Raw genomic sequence first — 22,146 nt, 5'->3', positions numbered from 1 at the left:
TGTCATGAAAGACAAGGAAAGACCAGAAAACTGTTGCAGATTTGAGGAGAATAAAGAGACGTGGTGACTAAATGTATTGTGCTATCCTGGATTGGACCCTGGATCAGTAAAAGGACATTAGTGGAAAAAAAGGATGAAATCTGAATAAACTCTGTAGTTTAGTTACAGAATTGTACCTGTGTTATTTTCTTAGTTTTGATAAATGTACTAATGACAACGAAAAAACATCCGGCCTAAGAGAAAGCTTATAACAGTTTATCTGAGCCAAACTGACGACAATTTCTGGGAAGCAAAGTCTCAACGGATTGAGAAAATGCTCCGGAAAATAGCCGTTTTGCAATTTATTTTATACATTAGAATCAAAGAGGAAGGTTACATGAAATCCATTGGTTGTAGATTAAGGGGGTGGGAGAAAGCAAAGCTGGGAAATTTCTGGGATTGGATAAAAAGCAAAATGGAGAGACACACACTTCTTTTACATTGGTGGGTACAGGATAGTTAATAGCATTTTACAGCACAGAGATGGTATTTGGGGAACAAGATAACAATGAGAGATGTAGTTTCCTGCTCTGGTGTGGTGGGTTGTGCCCCCTAGGGGGTCCGGAAAAAGGGATTACTCTGACACTCCAAAGGGTATGTTATCTTAGATGCAAAAAGACAACAGACAGGCTCACTTAAAGACTGACCTTTGTCAAGGAAGCTACAGGCCAAGGATGTGACTTCCCCGCCATGGCCCACCTTAGTTAGGAATTTTTATGTTCACGCCATCCTATGTTATTATTTTCAGTTTCCTGAGCTTGTCAGGTTTAACATGTGGCCCCTATTCCATCCACAGTACCATGGCTATATAAAACGTTAACATTAGGGGAAGCTGGGTAATGAGTATATGGGAACTTATCTTTGTAATTCTTCTGTAATTCTGAAGTTATTAAAGACTGACTGAAAATAGTTCATGTAGTTTTATTAAAAGCTCATTATACAATAATATGCCCATATGATCATACTCTGCTAAAAATGTCAGGAGGATGTGCACATTTCCAGGAAAAGTACAGTTGGTTTTGGGAAATGATAGTATGCCCTCTTTTTTAGGTTTGGTTATGAAGTTCTTACATACGAGCAATTTTTATTATTGTTTAATACCGAATTGCTACTGTGTTTCCCCCAAAATAAGACCTAGCCAGACAATCAGCTCTAATGCAACTTTTGGAGCAAAAATTAATATAAGACCGGGTATTTAATATAATATAGTATAATACCATGTAAGGCCGGGTCTTATATTAATTTTTGCTCCAAAAAACGCATTAGAGCTGATCATCCGGCTACGTCTTATTTTTGGGGAAACACGGTAGCTTGCTTTCCCCCCTCATTCCAGAGTATAACTATCTTGGTCACATATGTTATCTTAGTTTAGATAAATTTCTTTTCTAACTGCTAGAAAATGAATTTATCTAAACTAAAAATAACATCTGTTCACGTTCATACATCAAGTTCATGCACACCTTTTTCTCTTGGTCTCTCTAAAAAGCACAGTTTTGGTGAACATCTCCGAGGCAAGGACAGAGCTCTAAACAGCAGCAAGGTCTCAGATAGTAATCCCTCAACTCAATAAAGAAGAAACCACCAGCTGATTTCTAAAGGAGTGGGCATGATGTATACTGGGAAAGGGAATCTTGAGAAATGTACCGTATTTTGCTGTGTATAATGCGCTCCCGTGTAAAATGCGCATCCATGTTTTTGGCCCAAACTTTCAGGGTAAAAATCTTTTGTTTTAATTTTTTAATTCAATTTTTTATTTGTTTACATTTAGGTATTAGTTTTTTGTATTGTAAAGGAATTTTAGCATTTATTTTTTTAACATGGTACACGAAATTTTATGTACCAGTAACAAATTTACGATATTCACACATGATAGAAGGCCAAGAACTCTTCATCGTTGCAAGATGGTCATAAGTTCAACAAAACCGACTACTGTATCGAACGGTATTATTTTTGCATATGGATACCGTTATTGATTTCCAGTTACAGTTTTAACTGATAAGCATAAATAATTAAAAACAGGTATATAGATACAGAATTAGTATGTAATACACATCTTTATTTTTCCCTCACAAATTTGGGCAAAAAAGTGCGCATTATACACAGCAAAATATGGTACTTAACAATTTATGCGCTGTCCTAACGTGCTTATACGTTAACGCCTTCAAGCTTCATAAAAACTTTATTATCTAGATACCACTATTAGCTTACTTTCACAATCTAGGAGTGAGGCACCGCTTTGAAGGGCAGAGCCGCTTTTCCAGCCCAAGCTACCAAGAGAAAAGCTCCAGCTCTCCCGCCTCCCGGCGCTGCGCCCTCCGTCTGCGCATGTGCACCGCCGCCTCCGCCGCCGCCGCCTCCTCCTCCTCCGGGCTCGTCCTTCACAGGCCTCCTGCTCCTGGGAGGAAACAATCCTTGGCGAAGGAGCTGCGGGTGAGCCCCAGAGGGTGGGAGCGAGAGCCGAGAGCCCCCACCTCCACCCCCACCCTACCCCCGCGCGCGCCTGGGGTGTGCGGTGGAGGTGGTGGTGCCCGGTGGTGCGTAGGAGTCCCGCGGACTTCGGCGGTACCCCAGGCGTCTGCGACACCTACGGAGCTGAGGGGACGGCGGGCGGGGGCTTCCCTGTCTACGTGGGCCGAGGTCTGGCGTGGGACGCGGGCTCCCCTGCGCTGAACGGGCGGCGCCGCCGTGTAGCCGCGGGTGGGGAGTGAGCGTGCGCGACGTGTGCGCAGGGCCCGCTCGGAGGGCTGCGGAGAAGAACGAGTACGCGTGCGCGACGTGTGGCGTGCACGCTGGGCCGGCGGGCGGGGCCCCGGGCGCGCCACGCTAGGGTTGGTAGTTAATGAATTGCTCCGATCAGATAGCCTGCTGGGACTCGGATCCCTTAACTGTAAAATGCGCTCGTCACGGAGCCCGAGCACTCACAGTTTGTTAACTGCTATTGTATTGCTTTGTTTTGTATACAATATATGCGGCTGGAGGAACTTCGACAAGTCGCCGGGGCTTCCATTTCGTAGTTAACCCATTGGTGAAAAGGAAGAGGGAAAGGGCTGCTGTAGCTAGCTACCAAGACCCATTCCTGGCTCTAACATTCTCCAGATCCCAAGTTATTATTTATTTTGTCTTCATTTGTTATTTGTTACGTATAATCGTGACAGTATCCTGAAGCCTTCGAAGGCTGTGTGACGTGGAAGGTCTGGGACAAATTTAAGAGAGGTGAGCTGGAGCTGAGGGGTGGGCACACAGGCTACACAGGAAATATCTCTTTGTGGAGAGTTTGTGAGGGTATAGTGGGGATGAAAGACTCACTGGCCACAGCTAAGGAAATTCTGTCATTACTCCTTCCTAAACATCCCCTACTCCTCTCATTCTTGGTTCACTCTGTTCACTCTTAATGGAGGTGTGCTACCCTCAAACAATGTCCCATTGTTGATGGCATGTAGACAGATGCTGAGGTTCCCACACTCCTGGCCTTATAGACACGCAGGATGGTAGTGCAAGTAGGTCCTTTTTAGGTTATCTGGTTTCACCTTATTTGAAAGATGAAAAAAAATTGAATCCGAGAAGGTCATGCAATTTGTTAGTGGCAAAACCAAGATTAAAAGTTGGGTCTGCAGAGTCTGAGCCACTGCCTATTTTGTCACTGTTAAATCAAAGTTAGTTTCCTATTAAAGGATCCTTTTGAAAATTGTTAGCAGGTTAGAACAGACATTAAAAAACTTATCTTAAGCATCCCCATCCCTTTTTTCAGAGGTTTCTTGGATTATCTGACCTCAAGGAATTAATGGTGTTAGCAGGTAAATAGATAAACAATATGGCTTGAGGGTTTATTTTCTCTGCAACATCAGTTTTAACAAATCCACAGTGTTTCCTTCTTTAGATTACTGTTCTATGTTAAACTCACCTCATGTTTTTAATTTTTGTGTCACAGAACCTAAATTGGTAATAAATCAAAAAGAAACAAATGTTTACATACACTCTGTGAAAAGTGTCATGTCTAAGCTCAGCATATATTGGAGCCACACATGGACATGTAAGTATCTTGTGTATGGAGCTGTGTAGGCAGGTGAATCCAGAAACTGCAAGGCAGGCCAAGTTCTCCTGACTTCCTTCTTCCTTCCTTCTCCCTCAGCACTCCCTCCTCCACTAAGAGCAGAAAATGAACAAATCTCAGGTGAGTTTTTTGTTTATATATTCCTACTTGTTTTAAAATGGGTTTTTGAAAGTATATAAGGGTTCATATTTTTAAAATGAAAAAGTAGAAATAGACAAATCTTTTTACATTAAGGGAAATGTAGCAAGAGTAACAAATCCAAAGTAGCACAGTTGGCAAAATTTAGATGTAAAATGTTTAATTTTACAGTTATCCAAGTTATTGTAAAATTTTCTCTGATCTTTCTGGTAACAACACTGAAATAAATGCATTATATTGCCTGTATTAATTTCGTGGTAGAAACAGCATGGTGCCAAAGCAGAACTCAATGCATATATTTTTCAGGGGACCAAACAGTGAGGTTTGAGTAGACAGCTCTCTCACGTGCCTTGATTCAGGAATAAAACCTTGAAGATCTGGCAGAATGGAGGGACTTTATATCAGAATAACTCCCCATAAATGTTTATGTCAGCTCATCTGTGTTTCTAGCTGTAGTAGACAGCTCTGACTTTCGTTTCTGCATTTCTCATTTACATTTCAACCTAATAAATGCAGTCTTGCTCCTTCATTGCTAACTAGAAGCAATTCTAGAAAAGGCCACCAAGTTGTAGTCAAATCCAGTTTTTGTCTTTGTCTTATTTGACCTTTATGCAGCATTTGACACTCTTTGTTTTGAAAGTCTCCTTTGTTGTTCTGTATGACACTGTCCTCCTAGCCATCCTTTTCTAACTGACAGAATTCCTTTCTACACCTCCTGAAGTAGCTATTTCTTTTGCTCCAGACATTGTTTATACCCGGGTTTATTGCATATCCACTGCTTATCCGTCCTTGGCCCATTGCTTTACTCAGTCTACGTATTTTTCCTGACCAGTATTGTCTTTTATTTCAATAAAATATTTTTGAATTGGTAATATATTAACATGGTTTAAAAAGTGATATAAAAGATAGTAAATAAAAACTCACACTCCCATTCTCTCCGTACCTGATGCTCCCTCTAGATACTTTGACATTTATTTATCATCTAAACTGAGACACTTAAACTGAGAGTGAAAGATGTTCTGCAGACAATTATGCTGGGACAACTGGCACATATTGGGACAGACCTAGACAAACTGGAGTGTATGGTCCCCTACTATTGGTATCAACTATTTCTAGTTTCTTGTTTGTCTTCCCAGTGTTTATTCAGTTAAAAGAAAATATGTGTGCACATTCTTGTATGCCTCCTCTTTCTTTAAAAGGGAATCCATTATCCTTAATCCTTCTCAAATTTAGATGCACCTGTACCTCATTGGCATTTTGTTAAAATGCAGATTTTGATGTGGTAGAACTGGGTGGGGCTCTGGATTCTGTATTTCTAATGAGCTACCAAATAAAGCTGATTCTGCTGCTAAAGGAACCACACTTTGAATACTGAGTTTACACATGATTTCCCATTATTTTTTTTGCTTTTTTTTAACTTCTTTTTGTAGGCTATCCCAGAGATCTCCCTGGAACAACATAGATTGCTGCTGCTTTCTGTGTTATAACTGCATAGTAATTTAATTGTGGATGCTCCATAGTTTATTTAACTAGTTAACTATTTCTAATCTTTTGATACTACGAGCCATGTTTTAGTGAATAACCTTGTACATGTAGATGTATTCTATTAGATAAATTCCAATAAGTGGGATTGCCAGATCAAAGGGTAAATACAGTTGATAAACTTGATGAGTCTTGTGGGATTGTAGTATCATTTGTATTCCCTTGACACTACATGAGAGTGCTTTGTTTCTACACAGCTATTCTCCATAGATTATGTGGTTCAACTTTTGGACTTTCATCAACTGATAGGTTAAAAGTGGTATTTTATGTAGTTTGTACCTGCAATTTTCTTAACTGTGAGTGAGGCTGAATATTTTTTCATGTAGTTAAAAGGTGTCTTGTATTTCTATTTCAGTGAACTATCTTATCTGTTCATGTCTTTTGTTCATTGTGTACTAGGTTTCTGACTTTTTTTTTAGTGTCTAGTTAGCTCTTTATATATTAGGGATACTAATGCTTGTCTATTATGAGTTACAGATTTATTTTCTGGAATTGTTGTTTGTCTTGATAATTGCTCATGGTGTTTTTCCCTGTGCAGACGTTGTGTTTCAGGGTGCCACATTTCACTTAGTCGTCATGTCTCCTTAGGCTCCTGCTGGCTGTGACAGTTTCTGAGACTCGCCTTGTTTTGGATGACGTTGATAGCTTTGAGGAGTATAACTCAGGTGTTTTGTAGACTGCCCCTTAATTGGGAATTGTCTGCTGTTCTTGTGATTAGACTGGGATTATGGGTTTCTTGAAGGGAAGACCACAGAGCTAAAGTGTCATTTGGTCATGTTAAATCAAGGGTAAAAGCTCTGACTTGACTTACCAAGTTGATGTCTCATTATTGATCACCTGGCTGAGGTCTTTTGGTCAAGTTTCTCCACTGTAAAGTTACTCTTTTTTCCTTTGCTTTCATACTGTACTCTTTGGTAGGAAGTGGGGAGTTTTAAAAATAAAAAGGTCTTTCAAAGTGAGCGACAGCCAGCATTTATTGATATCAATAAGCATAGTTATTCAGGAATCATTAATTCAGGCAGAAGCCCAAATAATGTTGTAATTAGGAGACAAAGGTCATGGGTATTTATGAGAAAGGGAAGGGGAACATTTACATCAATGAGAGGAAGGCATTTTATGGGTGCAGATAACATAACAGTGATAGTAATTCTTAATAGTGTTTTTAGTTTTCAGTCCAGTAGTCATAATAACTGCTCTTGTTATCTTTGCAAACAGTTCTTTGGGAAACAAAGTTGCTTAGGCCCAGTCCAGTCCAAAGGTTATTTTGTTTTGTTTTAACATTCCACAAGACCTGCAAGGCAGTTCCTCTGACAAGGCAGCTCCAGCTCCATTTTAAAGTGGCTTCGTTTATATTCTTGTTTATAGGAGTTATGCTACACCTCCTTCATGGTGGAGTATCCACATAAATTATTAGGAATTCTGCACAGACTTGTCTCTTTTCTCCTATTTACTAATTAATTTAATTATTATATCAGTTGAACTAAGTATTTTATACTTTGGTTATAGTCCAATACTACCTTGTTCATTTTGCTGTTCACATTGTTCCAGCTTTGTTAATTAAGAGCATTTTTAGTTGGTTCCTGTGTCCTTTTGACATGACCCACTATTGTGTTTTTGTTTGAATACTTTCTTACTCTCTGGTACTAGGCAGCATGGTATTAGAAACCAAGATTGGAAGTCTAGGTGTACCTGTTGCTACTGGTATGTCATTGCTTATAGACGCTCTTAGGTGACTGATCAAGGAATATGTGTGTGTACTAACTCATGTATATACACATATCTAAATATTTCAGTGTGTAACAATCTGTATCTATATTAAGTGTTACTTCATGCTGATGTCTACTGCTATAATCATTACCATGTGTAACATTCTATTTAGCCCTCTCCCTTGTTTGTCCGTAATCTCCCACTCTTAACACTGAGAATCTGGTGACCACCACCCATATTTCATTTACTTAATTGTTCAATTTCAGCATACATGTATAAGTGATTCCAGAGTCATTAACCTATAGGCTTTTGTTTTCTTTCAGTGTTTGGCCATTGTGAATTAAGCTGCTAGAAACATTCACATGTAGGTTTTTGCATGGACATGTTTTCAAACACCTAAGGTGTGAAATTGCGGATGGTGTTTCAAGACTATGTTTAACTGTCTGAGAAACTGCCAAACTGTTTTACAAAGGTGCTGAATCAGAACTGTCGTTTTGCATCTGGTACTGAAATTGATGTGGGGACAGAGTCCCAGAGAGCAGTTTCCAGGCGCTGGCCTAGCGTAGGGAGGTGCCGGCTTGGGTGGTGAATGACCATTGACTGTGATTGGTTGGCCATCAGCTGTACTGGTTAGCCAATTGGCTACTGATGTAACTGCGGGGCTGCATTGATTGGTTGGTTGTTTGGCAGGCAGAGAAAGTGAATGGCGGACTGCAGATGGTGTGGATCCTGCTACGTGTGTCATACTGAGTAGTATGACTCCCCTATCGATGGCTCCGTGGGTGTTCCTTTTCGGCCTAGCTGTATCTTGCGTTCTTATGTGGGGAGCGGGAACTAGAGACCCCGCAGGCCACCTCGCATGACAATATCATTGTTTTGGATTTAACCATTCTAATAAATGTGTCAAGTATCTCATTTTTGTTTTAATTCTCATTTCCCTAGTGATAGGTGATGTTGATCATCTGTTCAGATGTTTATTTGCTCCACATATATCTTTGGTGACATGTTTGTTCAGATCTTTTGCCCATTTTTCAATTGAGTCATTTGTTTTCCTATTGACACTTAAGAGTTCTTTTGCATATTTTAGGTGTACCTTCTTTATTAGATACATGTATTGCAAATATTTTCTCCTGTTCAGTGGCTTGTTCTGTCATTTTCTTAGCAATGTCTTTTGCAGAGCAGATTTTATTTTTAAAAAACCTAACCTATGTATTTTTTTTAATGTAATGTGCTTTTTCTGTTGTATCTAAAAACTCATCGCCAAATCCAAGATCACATAAATTTTTTTTCCTATTATGTTCAATGTTCTTTGTTTTCTTCTAGAAGTTTTAGTTTAGCACTTTACCTTTAGGTCTGTGATTCACTTTTACTTAATATTTATGTAAGGTGTAAAGTCTGAGTCAAGGCTCTTTTTTTTTTTCCCTCCACAGATGTCCAGTTCAAGCACCATTTGTTGAAAGACTTTTTACCTTCATTTAATTGCCTTTGTGCCTTTGTCACAAATACGTTGACTATATTTTGGTGGATCTGTTCCTGGACCCATTATTCTATTCCATTGATCTGTGTGCCTCTTTCATTAGGAACACAATCTTGGTTCCTTGTAGCTTTATAGAAAGTCTTGAAATCAGGTCATGTGAATCTACTTTTTCCACATTATGTTGGCTATTCTAGGTCTTTTATCTTTCTCTATAAACTTCAGAATCATTTTGTCAATATCTACACAACAGCTGCGATTTTTACTTGAATTGCACTGAATTTATAGATCAAGCTGGAAAGAATTGACATCTTTACAGTATTGAGTCTTGAATATGGAATATCTCCATTTATTTAGATCTTTTATTTCTTCCATCAGTTTTATGTTTTTCTGCAAATCCCTGTACATATTGTGTTATATTTATACTTGAATACTTTTGTGTGTGTGTGCGCTATTGTAAATGGTATTTTTATTTTCATTCAAAACTTTGATATTCCAGTTGTTTATTCTGTATAGGAAAATAGTTGACTTTTTTATATTGACCTTGTATCCTACAATGTTTCTATATTTGCTTATGCCTTCCTAGAGGATTTTTGTTTTGTTTTGTAGGTTCTTTGGCATTTTTCTTCTAGACAGGTGACTTCAAATAAAAAATAAAGACAGTTTTATTTTTCATTTCCACACATATACCTTTTTTAATCTGTTTTTTGTTTGTTTGTTTTTGTTTTGGTCTTACTGTTGCTAGGACTTCTAGTACAAAATTAAGTAAGAGTGTCAAGATAGGACATCCTTGCCCTGCTCCTGCACTTAGGGAAAGAGGCTAGACATTAAATGTGATGTTAGCTCTGGGTTTTTAGAGATGGTGTTCATCAAGCTGAGAAAGTGCCCCTCTATTTGTAGTTTGCTCTCATGAATGACTGTAGGATTTTGTCAAAAGCTTTTGCTTTTTTTTTTATCAATTGATATAACGATCATGTATTTTTCTTCTTTGTCCTATTGATGTGCTGGATTATATTGATTGAGTTTTCAAAATGTTGACCTAGCCTTCCGTACCTGGAGTAAATTCCACTTGGTTGTGGTTTATAATTCTCTTTTACATTGTCAGATTTGAGTTGCCAATATCTGAAGATTTTTGCCTCTATGTTAATGAGAGATATTGGTCTTTTGTTTTCTCATAATGTCTTAATCTGGTTTTGGTATTAAGATAATGTTGGCCTCATGTAATAAGTATGAAAGTGTTTTTACCGGAGGTAATTGTGGAGAATTGGTAATATTTTTTCCTTAAATGTTTAGTAGAACTCACTAGTGACACCATCTGGGCTTGGTGCTTTCTATTTTGGAAGTGTTTTAATTATTGATTCATATTTTTAACAGCTATAGGTCTTTTCAGATTATCTGTTTCTTCTTGTATGAATTGGTTAGCTGTCTTTTAAAGAATTGGTCCATTTCATCTAAGTTTTCAATTTTTCAGGAATAGAATTATTTGTAATATTCTCTTATTGTTTCAATGTCCTTTAGAATCAGTGGTGTCTTTCATTTCTGAGATTCCAGTTTGTTTCTTTCCTCTTTTTTCTTGGTGAGACTGTCTGGAGGTTTCTTAATTTTATTGATCTTTTCAAAGAAGCAGCTTTTGGTTTTACTGATTTTTTTCCCTCTATTTTTTCATTTCATTGACTTATTCTAATTTTTATTGTTTCCTTTATTGTTGCTTGCTTTAGGCTTAATTTGCCTTTTTTCTCTTGTTTACTAAAATGGAAGCTTAGGTTACCAGTTTGAAATCTTTTTTTAACATGTGCATTTGATGTTATAAGTCTCACTTTATGCACTGGTTTCACACAAATTTTGACAAGTGGTGTATTCATTTAAAATACATTAAATTTTCTTTTGAGATTTCTTCATTGACCTATTGGTTATTTATGAGCTTCCCCACTGTCCCGCCTCCCCCCCTACTCTGGTTCAAGCCATTCTTTCTCAGTCTAGTTGTGCAGGACACAGCTCCCTGGCAAATGCTGCTATTATGAGCCTTGCGCTCCCCCCTCCCCATCCACATCCCCCCCCCCCCAAGCAGTCAGTCCCTGGTGGTTGGTTGGCCAATCACAGCAGTTCACGGCAGCTCTGAACGGCTGCCAGCTGCCAGCGGCTCATGCTTGCCACTGCCCGATCATGGCAGGACTCAGCAGCCTGCAGCAGCTCACGGCAGCCCGTGGCAGCTTACGCCAACCTATGGCTGCTTACAGCAGCCCAGCTCCAGGTAGAGCTGTTGTTCAGGATCTTACCTATAGAGGGCACAGTTCACTGGCACATGTGGGAATCCACCAGTGACCTCGGGGTTAGGAGCATGACTTTCTAACCACCTGTACCACCGGACCAGCCCTTTTTCTTTTTTATTCTTAAATTACAGTTTATTGGGGTGACAATTGTTAGTAAAGTTACATAGAATTTAGGTGTACAATTCTGTAATACATTATCTATATTTCACCCAGAATCAGTTCTGGTTCTATCACCATATATTACACCCCGTTTACCCTCTTCTAGAGACCCCTGCTCCCTTACCCTCTGGTAACTCCTAAACTATTGTCTATGTCTATGAGTTTTATTCCTTCATTTGTTTGTCTTCTTTTCTTGTTTTCAGTTTTATATACCACATATCAATGAAATCATCTATCGAAGGACATTTTGGTTGTTTCCATGTCTTGGCAACCATAAATAAAGCTGCAGTGAACATTGGAACACACATGTCTTTATGTATCAATGTTTTCAGATTTTTTGGGTAGATACTCAGGAGAGGGATTGCTGGGTCTTATGGTAATTAATTCTATTCTTAATTTTTTGAGGAATCTCCACACTGCCTTCCATAGTGGCTGCACCAATCTGCATTCCCACCAACAGTGTATGAAGGTTCCTTTTTCTTCACAGCCTCTCCCACACTTGTTATTGTTTGTCTTGTTGATGATAGCCATTCTAACTGGGGTGAGGTGATATCTCATTGTGGTTTTTATTTGCATTTCTCTGATGATTAGTGGTGTTGAGCATTTTTTCATATGTCTATTTGCCATTTGTATGTCCTCTTTGGAGAAATGTCTCTTCAGGTCGTCTGCCCATTTTTCAATTGGGTTGTTTGTTTTTTTGTTGAGTTGTGTGAGTTCCTTGTATATTTTGGATACTAGCCCCTTATTGGAGGTGGTGTTTGCAAAAATCTTCTCCCATTCAGTGGGTTTCCTCTTTATTTTGTCGATGGTTTCTTTTGCTGTGCAGAAGCTTTTAAGTTTGATATAGTCCCATTCATTTATTTTAGCTTTTACTTCCATTGCCTTTGGAGGCAAATTCATAAAATTCTCTTTGAACCCAATGTCCATAAGTTTAGTACCTATGTTTTCTTCTATGCAGTTTATTGTTTCAAATCTTATGCTTAGGTCTTTGATCTATTTTGAGTTAATTTTGGTACATGGTGACAGATAGCAGTTCAGTTTCATTCTTTTGCACGTGGCTATCCAATTCTCCCAGCACCAATTATTGAAAAGGCTGTCTTTCCTCCATTGTATGTTTTTAGCTTCTTTGTGAAAAATTATCTGTCCACATTTATGTAGTTTTATTTCTAGGTTCTCAATTCTATTCCGTTGGTCTACATGTCTGTTTTTCTGCCAATACCATGCTGTTTTGATTATTGGTGCTCTGTAGTACAAGCTAAAGTCAGGGAGTGTGATACCTCCAGTATTTTTCTTTTTTCTTAAGATTGCTTTGGCTGTTCAGGGTCTTTTGTGGTTCCAAACAAATCTGATGATTTCTTTAAAAAATGCCATTGGGATTTTGATGGGGATTGCATTAAATCTGTATATTGCTTTGGGTAATATGGCCATTTTAACTATGTTGATTCTTCCAGTCCATGACCACAGAATGTCTTTCCATTTCTTTGTGTCTGCTTCAATTTCTTTTAAAAATGTCTTATAATTTTCAGCATATAGGTGTTTCACATCCTTGGTTATGTTTATTCCTTGGTATTTTATTATTTTTGCTGCAATTGCAAAAGGAATTATTTTCTTGGAATTCTTTTTCTGAGATTTCATTGTTAGTATACAGGAATGCAATGGACTTTTGTATGTTGATTTTGTAGCCGGCAACTTGACTGTATTCATTGATTGTTTCTAATAGTTTTTTGGTGGAGTCTATAGGGTGTGCTATGTATAGCATCATGTCATCTGCAAAGAGTGACAATTTAACTTCTTCATTCCCGATTTGGATGCTTTTATTACTTTCTCTTGCCTGATTGCTCTGGCGAGGACTTCCAACACTATGTTGAAAAGCAGAGGTGATAGGGGACAGCCCTGTCGTGTTCCTGAACGTAGAGCAAAGGGCTCCAGTTTTTCACCATTAATTATGAGATTGGCTGAGGGTTTGTCATATATGGCCTCTATTATGTTAAGGTATTTTCCTTCTATACCTATTTTATTAAGTGTTTTAATCATAAATGGATGTTGTATCTTGTCAAATGCTTTTTCTGCATCAATTGATATAATCATATGATTTTTGTCCTTTATTTTGTTTATGTGATGTATCACATTGATGGATTTGTGGACGTTGAACCATCCTTGTGCCCCGGGAATGAACCCCATTTGGTCGTGATGAATAATCTCTTTAATGCATTGTTGCATTTGATTTGCTAGAAGTTTGTTTAGGATTTTTGCATCTGCGTTCATCAGAGATATTGGTCTGTAGTTTCTTTTTTTGTGTGTCCTAACCACGTTTTGGTATCAGGGTAATGTTGGCTTCATAAAATGAGTTAGGGAGTACTGTCTCTTCTGTTTTTTTGGAAGAGTTTGAGCAGGATTGGTAGTAGATCCTCTTTGAAGGTTTGGTAGAATTCACTAGTGAAGCCAACTGGTCTCGGACTTTTGCTTTTGGGAAGGTTTTGGATGATCGATTCAATTTCGTTACTGGTGATCGGTCTGTTTAGATTTTCCAATTCTTCATGGTTCAGCCTAGGAAGGCTGTATGTTTCTAAGAACTTGTCCATTTCTTCTAGGTTATTGAATTTGGTGGCATATAGTCCTTCATAGTATTCTTGGATGATCCTTTGTATTCCTGTGGTGTCCATGATAACTTCCCCTTTTACGTTTCTGATTTTGTTAATTAGTGTCTTCTCTCTTTTTATCTTAGTGAGTCTAGCCAAGGGTTTGTCAATTTTGTTAATCTTTTCAAAGAACCAGCTCTTTGTCACTTTAATTTTTTCTATTGTCTGTTTATTCTCTATTTTATTTAGTTCTGCTCTGATTTTTATTATTTCCTTTTCTTATGCTGACTTGAGTTTTATTTGTTCTTCTTTTTCTGGTTCCTTAAGGTGTAACGTGAGGTTACTTATCTGGGATTTTTCTTGTGACTTGAGATAGGCCTGTCATGATAATAAATTTCCCTCTTAAAACTGCTTTCGCTGCATCCCAAAAATTTTGGTAGGATGTATTTTCATTGTCATTTGTTTCTATGTATCTTTTATCTCACCTGTTATTTCTTCTCTTACCCGGTCATTCTTTAAAAGTATGTTGTTTAATCTCCACGTGTTTGTAGTTTTTCCTGATTGCTTTTTGCAGTTGATGTCCAATTTCAAAGCCTTGTGATCAGAGAATATGCTTGGTATGATTTCAATCTTCTTTAATTTGCTGAGGCTAGGTTTATGTCCCAATGTATGGTCTATCCTTGAGAATGTTCCCTGTACACTAGAAAAAAAATGTGTTGTCTGATGTTTTAGGATGAAGTGCTCTATAAATGTTAATTATGTCCATTTCATCTAATGTGTCATTCAGGTCTGCTATTTCATTATTTTCTGTTTAGATGATCTATCCATAGCTGTCAATGATGTATTTAGGTCCCCTACTATAGTTGAGTTTTGGTTAATTTCTTCCTTTAGTTCTCTTACTAGTTGCTTGGTGTATTTTGGTACTCACTGATTGTGGCCATAAATATTAATGACTGTTATGTCTTCTTGTTGTGTAGTCAGTCCCCTTTATCGTTATGAAATGTCCATCTTTGCCTTTTTTTTTTTTATCCTGAAGTGTGTTTCATCTGATACCAGTACGGATATACCCGATTTTCTCTGGATATCATTTGCTAGGAGTGTCAATTTCTGCCCTTTTACTTTGAGTCTGTGTTTGTCCTTGTAGCTGTCTCTTGGAGGCAGCATATGGTTGGGTTTAGTTTTTTGATCCAATCTGCTACTCTGTGCCTTGTTATTGGTGAGTTCAGTCCATTTACACATAGGGTGATTATTGAAATGTGAGGATTTCCTATCATTCTATCTTTGGCTTTCTGGTAAGACTGTGCGTCTCCATTGTTTCTTTGCCTTTTTGTTGTCTGTTCTGTGTGGTGGTATTCTATGATTTTTGCCTCTGTGTCTTCTTTTATTACGTTATATATTTCAGTTCTGGATTTTTCTCGAATGGTTATCATTAAGTTTATATAAAATAAAGTTTCATATTTAGAGTATTCTGTTTTCTTCAGCATGCTTACTTTCCCCGTTCCCATATTCCAATTAAGGCCTTTACTCTACCCCCTTTTATGTTTTGGTTGTCACAAATTATCCCTATTTATGCTGGTCGAATAGCCTCCTTCAGTATTTCTTATAATGCAAGTCATGTGTTAGAAAATTCCCTCAGCTTCTGTGTGTCTGGAAATGTCTTTATTCCTCCTTCATATCTAAAGGTTATCTTTGCTGGATATATTATTCTTGGTTCATAGTTTCTCTCTTTCAATAGTTTGAATATTTGACCCAACTCCCTGCTGGCTTGTAAAGTTCCTGTCCTGCTGAAAAATCTGATGATGTTCTAATGGGCTTTTTTTTGTAGGTTACCGTCTTCTTTTCCCTGAGTGCCTTGAGAATTCTTTCTTTGTCGTTAATTTTTGACAGCTTCAATACAATGTGCCTTGGAGAAGGCCTGTTAGGGTTGGGGTAATTACGTGTTCTATTTGCTTCTTGGATTCAAGGATCCAGTTCTTTCCACAAGTTTCGGAAGTTTTCGTCAATTGTTTGGTTGAATATACTCTCTGTTCCCTTCTCTCTTTCTTCTCCTTCTGATATACCCATTATTCTTATATTGCTCTTTCTGATGGAGTCAGAAAGTTCTTGTAAAGTTCTTTCATTTCTTTGAAGTCTCAAGTGTCTTTCTTCTTCCATCTGTGTCATTTCCAGGTTTCTATCTTCGATGTCACTGATTCTTTCCTCCATCTGGTCAACTCTACTACCTAAGGGGCTATTTCATTCTTCATTTCTTTTATTGAGTTCTTAATCTCCAGAAATTCTATTTGGTTCTTTGCAAAAATTTCCATCTCTTTGGTAAAATGTTCATGTTGTTCTTTGATTGTGTTTCTGAGTTCATTAAACTGCCTGTCTGTTTTCTTGCATCTCGTTGAGTTTTTTTTTTAATAGCTACTATCTTGAATTCTCTGTCATTTAAGTCACATATTTCCATATCTTTAAGTTCATTTTCTGGAGAGTTTTCATTTTCTTTCTCGAGCTGTCTTGTTGCCTTGGTTATTCATGGCTGTTAATGATCTATTTATTTCTTGACAGCTACAGGAATGGGTGTGCAACAGGTTGATAGAAAGAGGTTTTTCTTTTGTTTTCCAGTAGATGTTCGTAGAATGTTTTATTCTCTGTCCGACTGCAGCCTTTTATTCTCTCTCACACTGTAGTGTTATATTTTCTCTGCACTATTCCAGCTTCTCACACAATGGGAGGATTCTCTGGAAGGTGGGCTTCTGCTCTATGAACGGTTCACCTGGGTCATAGGGTGCTGCCTCCATGGGGGGATGTGGAGAGCTTCTGAAGTTTCAAAGCTCTTCCTGCACCGGATTCAGAGCCCATGTGTTTCAGCAGTTCTGTTTACTCCTGCAGGGATCCGCCCAGATAGGTTGGGATAGGGCCAGGGTGGGTTGTGAGAGGTGTCTCAGAGCAATGGCGGCGACCACCACCACAGTTGGTCCTGCTTCCACAGCTCCCTCCCCTTTGCCGGAACTAGTTGGGCTGTGATTCTGTGTTTGCGGACCACAGTTCTCAGAACTGCAAATATTCTGTTCGTTTGATCTGATACTGCTACTGTTCCACTTCTAGCACTGGGCAGGTACGGACAGGGCGAGCTCTGGGAGGGTCGGGAGGGGCCGGCTAGTCTCAGTGCCTAAGGCTTCCTTTCTCTTTGGCAGTGAGGGCTTAAACCACCGTTTTCAGCCTTCTTCCCTCAGTCTTTGCTGCGAGATCTCTGCCATGAGCGTTGGGTTCAGCCATGTTATATGCTGTCCCCTCAGCCCTGTGGGCCATAAGCAGAGCCCTAGCAGTCCGAGTTCTTCCCTCTCTCACAGCTGCAGTAGTTCTGAAATGCAGCAAGCTTGGAGCACTGAGCTAGGTCTGCGTCCTACCCTGCGTGGCTCCGTCTCTGTACTTCTTTCCCTCCTCCTCTGCTCACTCAATTTGCACACCTTTAGGTGAATTCAGTAGTTAGACTCTTCTTCTTGCCTGTCTGCTGTGCAGGGAGTCGTTTGTGGAGTTACAATTGTTCAACTTGTAAGTTCCAGGGGCAATTTCTGGAGCCTCACCTCATGCCGCCATTTTTATTTGCTTTATTTTCAAACATTTGGGAGATTTTCCAGTTATGTCTTGTTTATTGTTTTCGATTTCCATTGTGGTCTGAGAACATATTTTGTATTATTTGTTATTGTTTTAAATTTGTTAAGGTATATTTTGTTGCTAGACTGGTCCATTTTGGTGAATGTTCCATGTGAGCTGGAATGCATGGTAGAATGTGTAATTTATTATTTTGGATGGAGTCAGTTAGATCATGTTAATTGCTAGTGCTGTTTAGGTCATCTATATACTTACTGATTTTTTGTCTGCTTGATCTCTCAATACTGAAAGACAAGTGAAGTGTCCAACTATGACTGTATTAATAGATTCATCTGTTTCTCCTTTTAGTTTTATCAGTTTTTGCTGTACGCATTTAGATACTCTTGTTAGATGCATATGTGTACGTATTTCAGATTGTGTCTTCTTTCTCTAGTATGATTTTGAACCTATGTAATGAGTTTTTAATTCAGATATTGTATTTTTCAGCTCTAGAATGCCCATTTTATGTATGTATGTATACATGCATATATGCACATGTATGTATACACATGTATCAGAAGTCCCCAAGACCATCCCCAGGTTCAGTAATTCACTGGGATGACTCAGCATGTAGTTGTTGGTTGTGACTTTTTAAAGTGGAAGGATCTAAAGCAAAATCAGCAGAGGGAAAAGGCATATGGGGCACAGACCAGAGGAAACCAGGCATATGCTTCTAAGAGTCTTCTCCCAGAACATACTTAAGTCTTCTAGCAATGAGCTGTGACAACAAATGTGAAATTTCTGCCATGGAAGCTCAACAGATACTGAGTGCTCAGGGTTTTTATCAGGGGCTGGTCACGTAGGTGCTCTCTGCTTAGCACATAAAATTCCAGACTCCAGAAGGAATGCATATATGCAGCATAAACCATACTGTCTATACAAGCAGTTTAGGCTAAGTGAACCATTCTTATCAGGGAATGGTTAGAGTCCTCCTGAAATCAAGATCTCAGATGCCAGCCAAGGGACACGCTTGTGGCAGACCTTTCAAAGGCCAGCAGTCGCAGTCTTGCTCTATTATTTCTTTTCTGCACAACACACATATTGTTGAACTTTTCCCATCTTTTCATTTATTTTGTTTATATTTTAATATTTCATTGAATATATTCATCATATTTCATTTTGAAGTTCTTGTTTATCAGTTCCAATATGTGGGTCTGCTTTTGTTTATTTTTTCTTTTGGTCCTTCACAGACCATGAAGATTTTTATTGGATGCCAAACATTGCATTTAACAACAGAAAAATTGGTAGAGGCTCTAGAAATGATCTCTTTTAACAGAGAGGATTCATGCTTTTCTCTGGGCAAGTAGAATGCAGGGCTGATCACGTTAATCAGTTAGTTATACGTTGAGCTTGGTCAGGGTCTGCACCATTTGAAGGCCACTATTCGTTTTAGCAAGTGAAAGTTTTACTTCTTCAGTGAAAGTTAATAACATGAAAGATAATATGAAAGATCTAACTTGTCCTTGGTAACCCCATTTCCATGGTAACCCCAGGCTACTTTGTGTATAGTGCTATCTCCTGCAATGTCTGATTTAATAAATATTAATGTATATGTCTCCTTATCTGGTCATAAGCACTTTAAGAATAGGAACTGGGTTTGTTTTCAACAGTAGTATTTGTAGCCAGGACAGTTCCAGGCCCTTAGTGGAAACTCAATTTGTATAGGTACTTTCATCCTACGTAGTATAGCACAAAAGAAGGCATCTATGTGTCAATTTTTAGTAAACTCTAAAGAGATTAATTCTTTTAAATCTTTTCCTCCTCATATTATTCTGACTGCTTCCTATAAAAAAAGAATACACATTTACAGGAACAGGTGTCATTCCAAGATGTATGTGTGGACTTCACCCAGGAAGAGTGGTATCTGCTCGATCCTGCTCAGAAGATACTACACAGAGACGTAATGCTGGAAAATTACAACCACCTTGTCGCAATAGGTAAGAATTTTTTTTCCATGTGACCAGCAGTACCATGCATTTCTCAGCTGATGAAACACATGAACTCCCTATAGAGTTTTTTGATTTGAAGCTTGAGATTTAAGGCCCTGAGATGAATGATCCCTTTTGGCCACCTTTAATAAAGAATGCTGTGTTCTTACCTCCTCAGGGATTGGTTCGTTTGGGCACATCCTTTGGACAGCTCCTGAAGCTGTATCTTTCTTTCCTATCATTTTTTTCAGAATCCCTAAAGCCAGGCTATTTAGCCATAGTTTTGTACTATTTTCTCTTAACAGGGCATTGTATTACTAAACCAGATGTGATCATCAAGATAGAACAAGGAGAAGAGCCCTGGATATTAGAACAAGGATTCCCAAGCCAGTGCCGCCTAGGTGAGTTCATGAGTTCACGGGCAGATGGAAGCCAGAGGAAATGAGATCTGGTTTAGGGTTTATTACCTTTCAAATATTTTTCAGAAATTTTTTTCTGTGGCCCCAGATTTTTGGAAGTGACTAAGCGACAGGTGCCCCACATCCCTCCATGACCTTAATCACATTCTGCCATATGTCACTTATCTTCATAAATGCTTTCCTTTGTTTTTTGACATTTTAAGAGTGATTTACCTATACCTGGAACTCAAACTCAGTTGGCTTCATCTTAGATAATTTTTCTTGATTAGTATATCTTTTATTTATTTATTTATTTATTTTTGTTATGTTATACGTCTTTTTTTAAATTAAAGTTTATTGGGGTGATAATTGTTAGTCAAGTTACATAGATTTCAGGTGTACAATTCTGTATTACATCATTTATAAATCCCATTGTGTGTTTACAATTAGTGTATCTTTTAGAATTATCCACCTTCCCTCTGTTGTCTTTGGACACCTTTTGTTAGCTGGTATGTTTTCATACAGTACTTCTATAAGTACTCACTATGATCCAGTTAGGTTTTTAGGTAATTAAAAGAATAATGTCGCTGCTATCAGAGTGTGTATTATAGTGAGGGACAAAAAACATGCGTGCATGTGTGTTTGTGTGTGTGTGTAGATATGTGTGTGTATGTACAGTGTTGGATGATGGTGAGTAAAGAGAGTTAAAGCAGTGGGAAGGGGATGAGGATTGATGGCATGTGCTCTTTGGTAAGCAAGTCAAAAAAAGCCTTTGTGATGAGTTCAGTAGAGGTGAGACTCTAATGACGTGAGAAGTGTGGCTCTGAGGATTCTGAGTATTCCAGGCAGAAAACATCAGGTGCTGAACTCCTCAGACAGACGCATTCTTAAAGTATTTGAAGGATGGCAAGGGGCCAGCATGGCTGGAGACAAGTGGGCGTGGAGGAGATTGATAGGAGATGATGTCATAAGTAGCATGGACCATGGTAGATATGTTAATTTTATTTGGGGTGATTTGAGAAAGCCTTATTTTTCATGTTTTGGTTTTTTAGTAAGTGTAAATCAGATTAAGACATCAGATCTGATTTACAATTTAAAAGGGTCTGCCTGACTTCCGTGCAGTGAGTACACTGCGGCAGGTGGTTAGGCATGAGCAAGGAAGGAGTACCAGTTAGGAGACTGAGGTGCTCTAGACGGGAGAGGATAGTGGCTAAGTCCCTTCTGGAAGTGCTGAGCAATGGCAGGTTTGTACCGAAATCTGGAAGGTGAAAGCAAGAGGATTTGCTGTTGGATTGGATGTAGAGTGTGAGAGAAAGAGGACTCAAGCACGACTCTAGTGATTTGTCTCCAGCATAAAAGATGAATTAGGGTGCCATTTACTGAGCTAGAGAAAATTAGGGAGGAGAGATTATAGGGCCGTAATTAGAAATTGACATTTGGACTCAAGAAGCTTGAGATAACTTAAAACCTAGCCTACTGTATTGAATAGGAGGTTGGATATATACAAGTATGGAGTCCAGAACCAGAAGTATCCATCTGAAAGGCGTCAGCCTCAGGTAGTGTCAGAGTTGGGGGCTGGAGAACACCTTCTAGATAAGATGCTGCAAATGTTTTGTAAAAGGCCAGATAGTAAATATTTTCGGCTTACTGGCCACATGTGTCTTCGGATGCAGCTGCTGCTCTTTCTTTCATCTCTTTTTTCCTCTTCACTGTTTCCAACTGCCTCTTCCATCTTTTTCCCTCTAAAGGTGTAAAAAACATTCTTAGTTCAAGGACCATTGCCTTGCAAGCATAATTTGCTGACTCCTTTTCTAGAGAGTGGTTGGGAGAGAAGTAGTCCTGGTATAACATTTTTACAGGGCTGTAAATCCATTAGATCTTATCATTAGAGGAGACTGACAAGAAACAGACTGCACGACATGAAAACCAGACAGCCTACTTTCCAGGAGTTCAATAGGGATAGTCTATATCCTGTTAACCACCTTACGTGGTGACCTGGGTCGCTCAACTAAACCTGTTATCCCCTCCTGCCAGTCTCTTTAGATGCCTCTGGTTATTTTCCTTTGGAGATGATCTTCTACATCTCTTCATTTTTTCACTTTTCACTGATATCACTTATAACCAGAACTATGTCTGTGTTTCTTCATTCCTGGCTTGATCTAATTCCTAAGTGGTTTTTAGTTTTTTACCTAAAGCATCCATTGTGTCTTTTACTAGCCTGACAA

General features: G+C 38.6%; 1 protein-coding gene across 8 annotated transcripts in view; it reads left to right on the top strand.

The window, feature by feature from the left end:
- The first annotated feature begins 2,333 nt into the window (after positions 1–2,333).
- ZNF248 (zinc finger protein 248) overlaps positions 2,334–22,146 on the top strand; it is a 28,351-nt gene continuing 8,538 nt past the window's right edge. Inside the window, exons 1-7 of one of the 8 annotated variants that reach the window (XM_074337329.1) lie at positions 2,373–2,469; positions 3,195–3,252; positions 3,788–3,833; positions 3,968–4,069; positions 4,169–4,210; positions 19,391–19,532; positions 19,829–19,924. In XM_074337329.1, the coding sequence (XP_074193430.1) occupies positions 4,196–4,210; positions 19,391–19,532; positions 19,829–19,924 (253 nt within the window). In that variant the 5' untranslated portion in view covers positions 2,373–2,469; positions 3,195–3,252; positions 3,788–3,833; positions 3,968–4,069; positions 4,169–4,195. Of the gene's footprint in view, positions 2,470–3,194; positions 3,253–3,787; positions 3,834–3,967; positions 4,070–4,168; positions 4,211–19,390; positions 19,533–19,828; positions 19,925–22,146 lie in introns of all 8 variants that reach the window. The other 7 variants (XM_074337328.1, XM_074337330.1, XM_074337331.1 and 4 more) reach the window with 7 other exon arrangements.

This window comes from Rhinolophus sinicus, linkage group LG07, assembly GCF_036562045.2.
Source record: "Rhinolophus sinicus isolate RSC01 linkage group LG07, ASM3656204v1, whole genome shotgun sequence".
NCBI lineage: Eukaryota > Metazoa > Chordata > Mammalia > Chiroptera > Rhinolophidae > Rhinolophus > Rhinolophus sinicus.
Note: the sequence above shows the minus strand (reverse complement) of the source record. Positions and strands in the feature narration are given on the sequence as shown.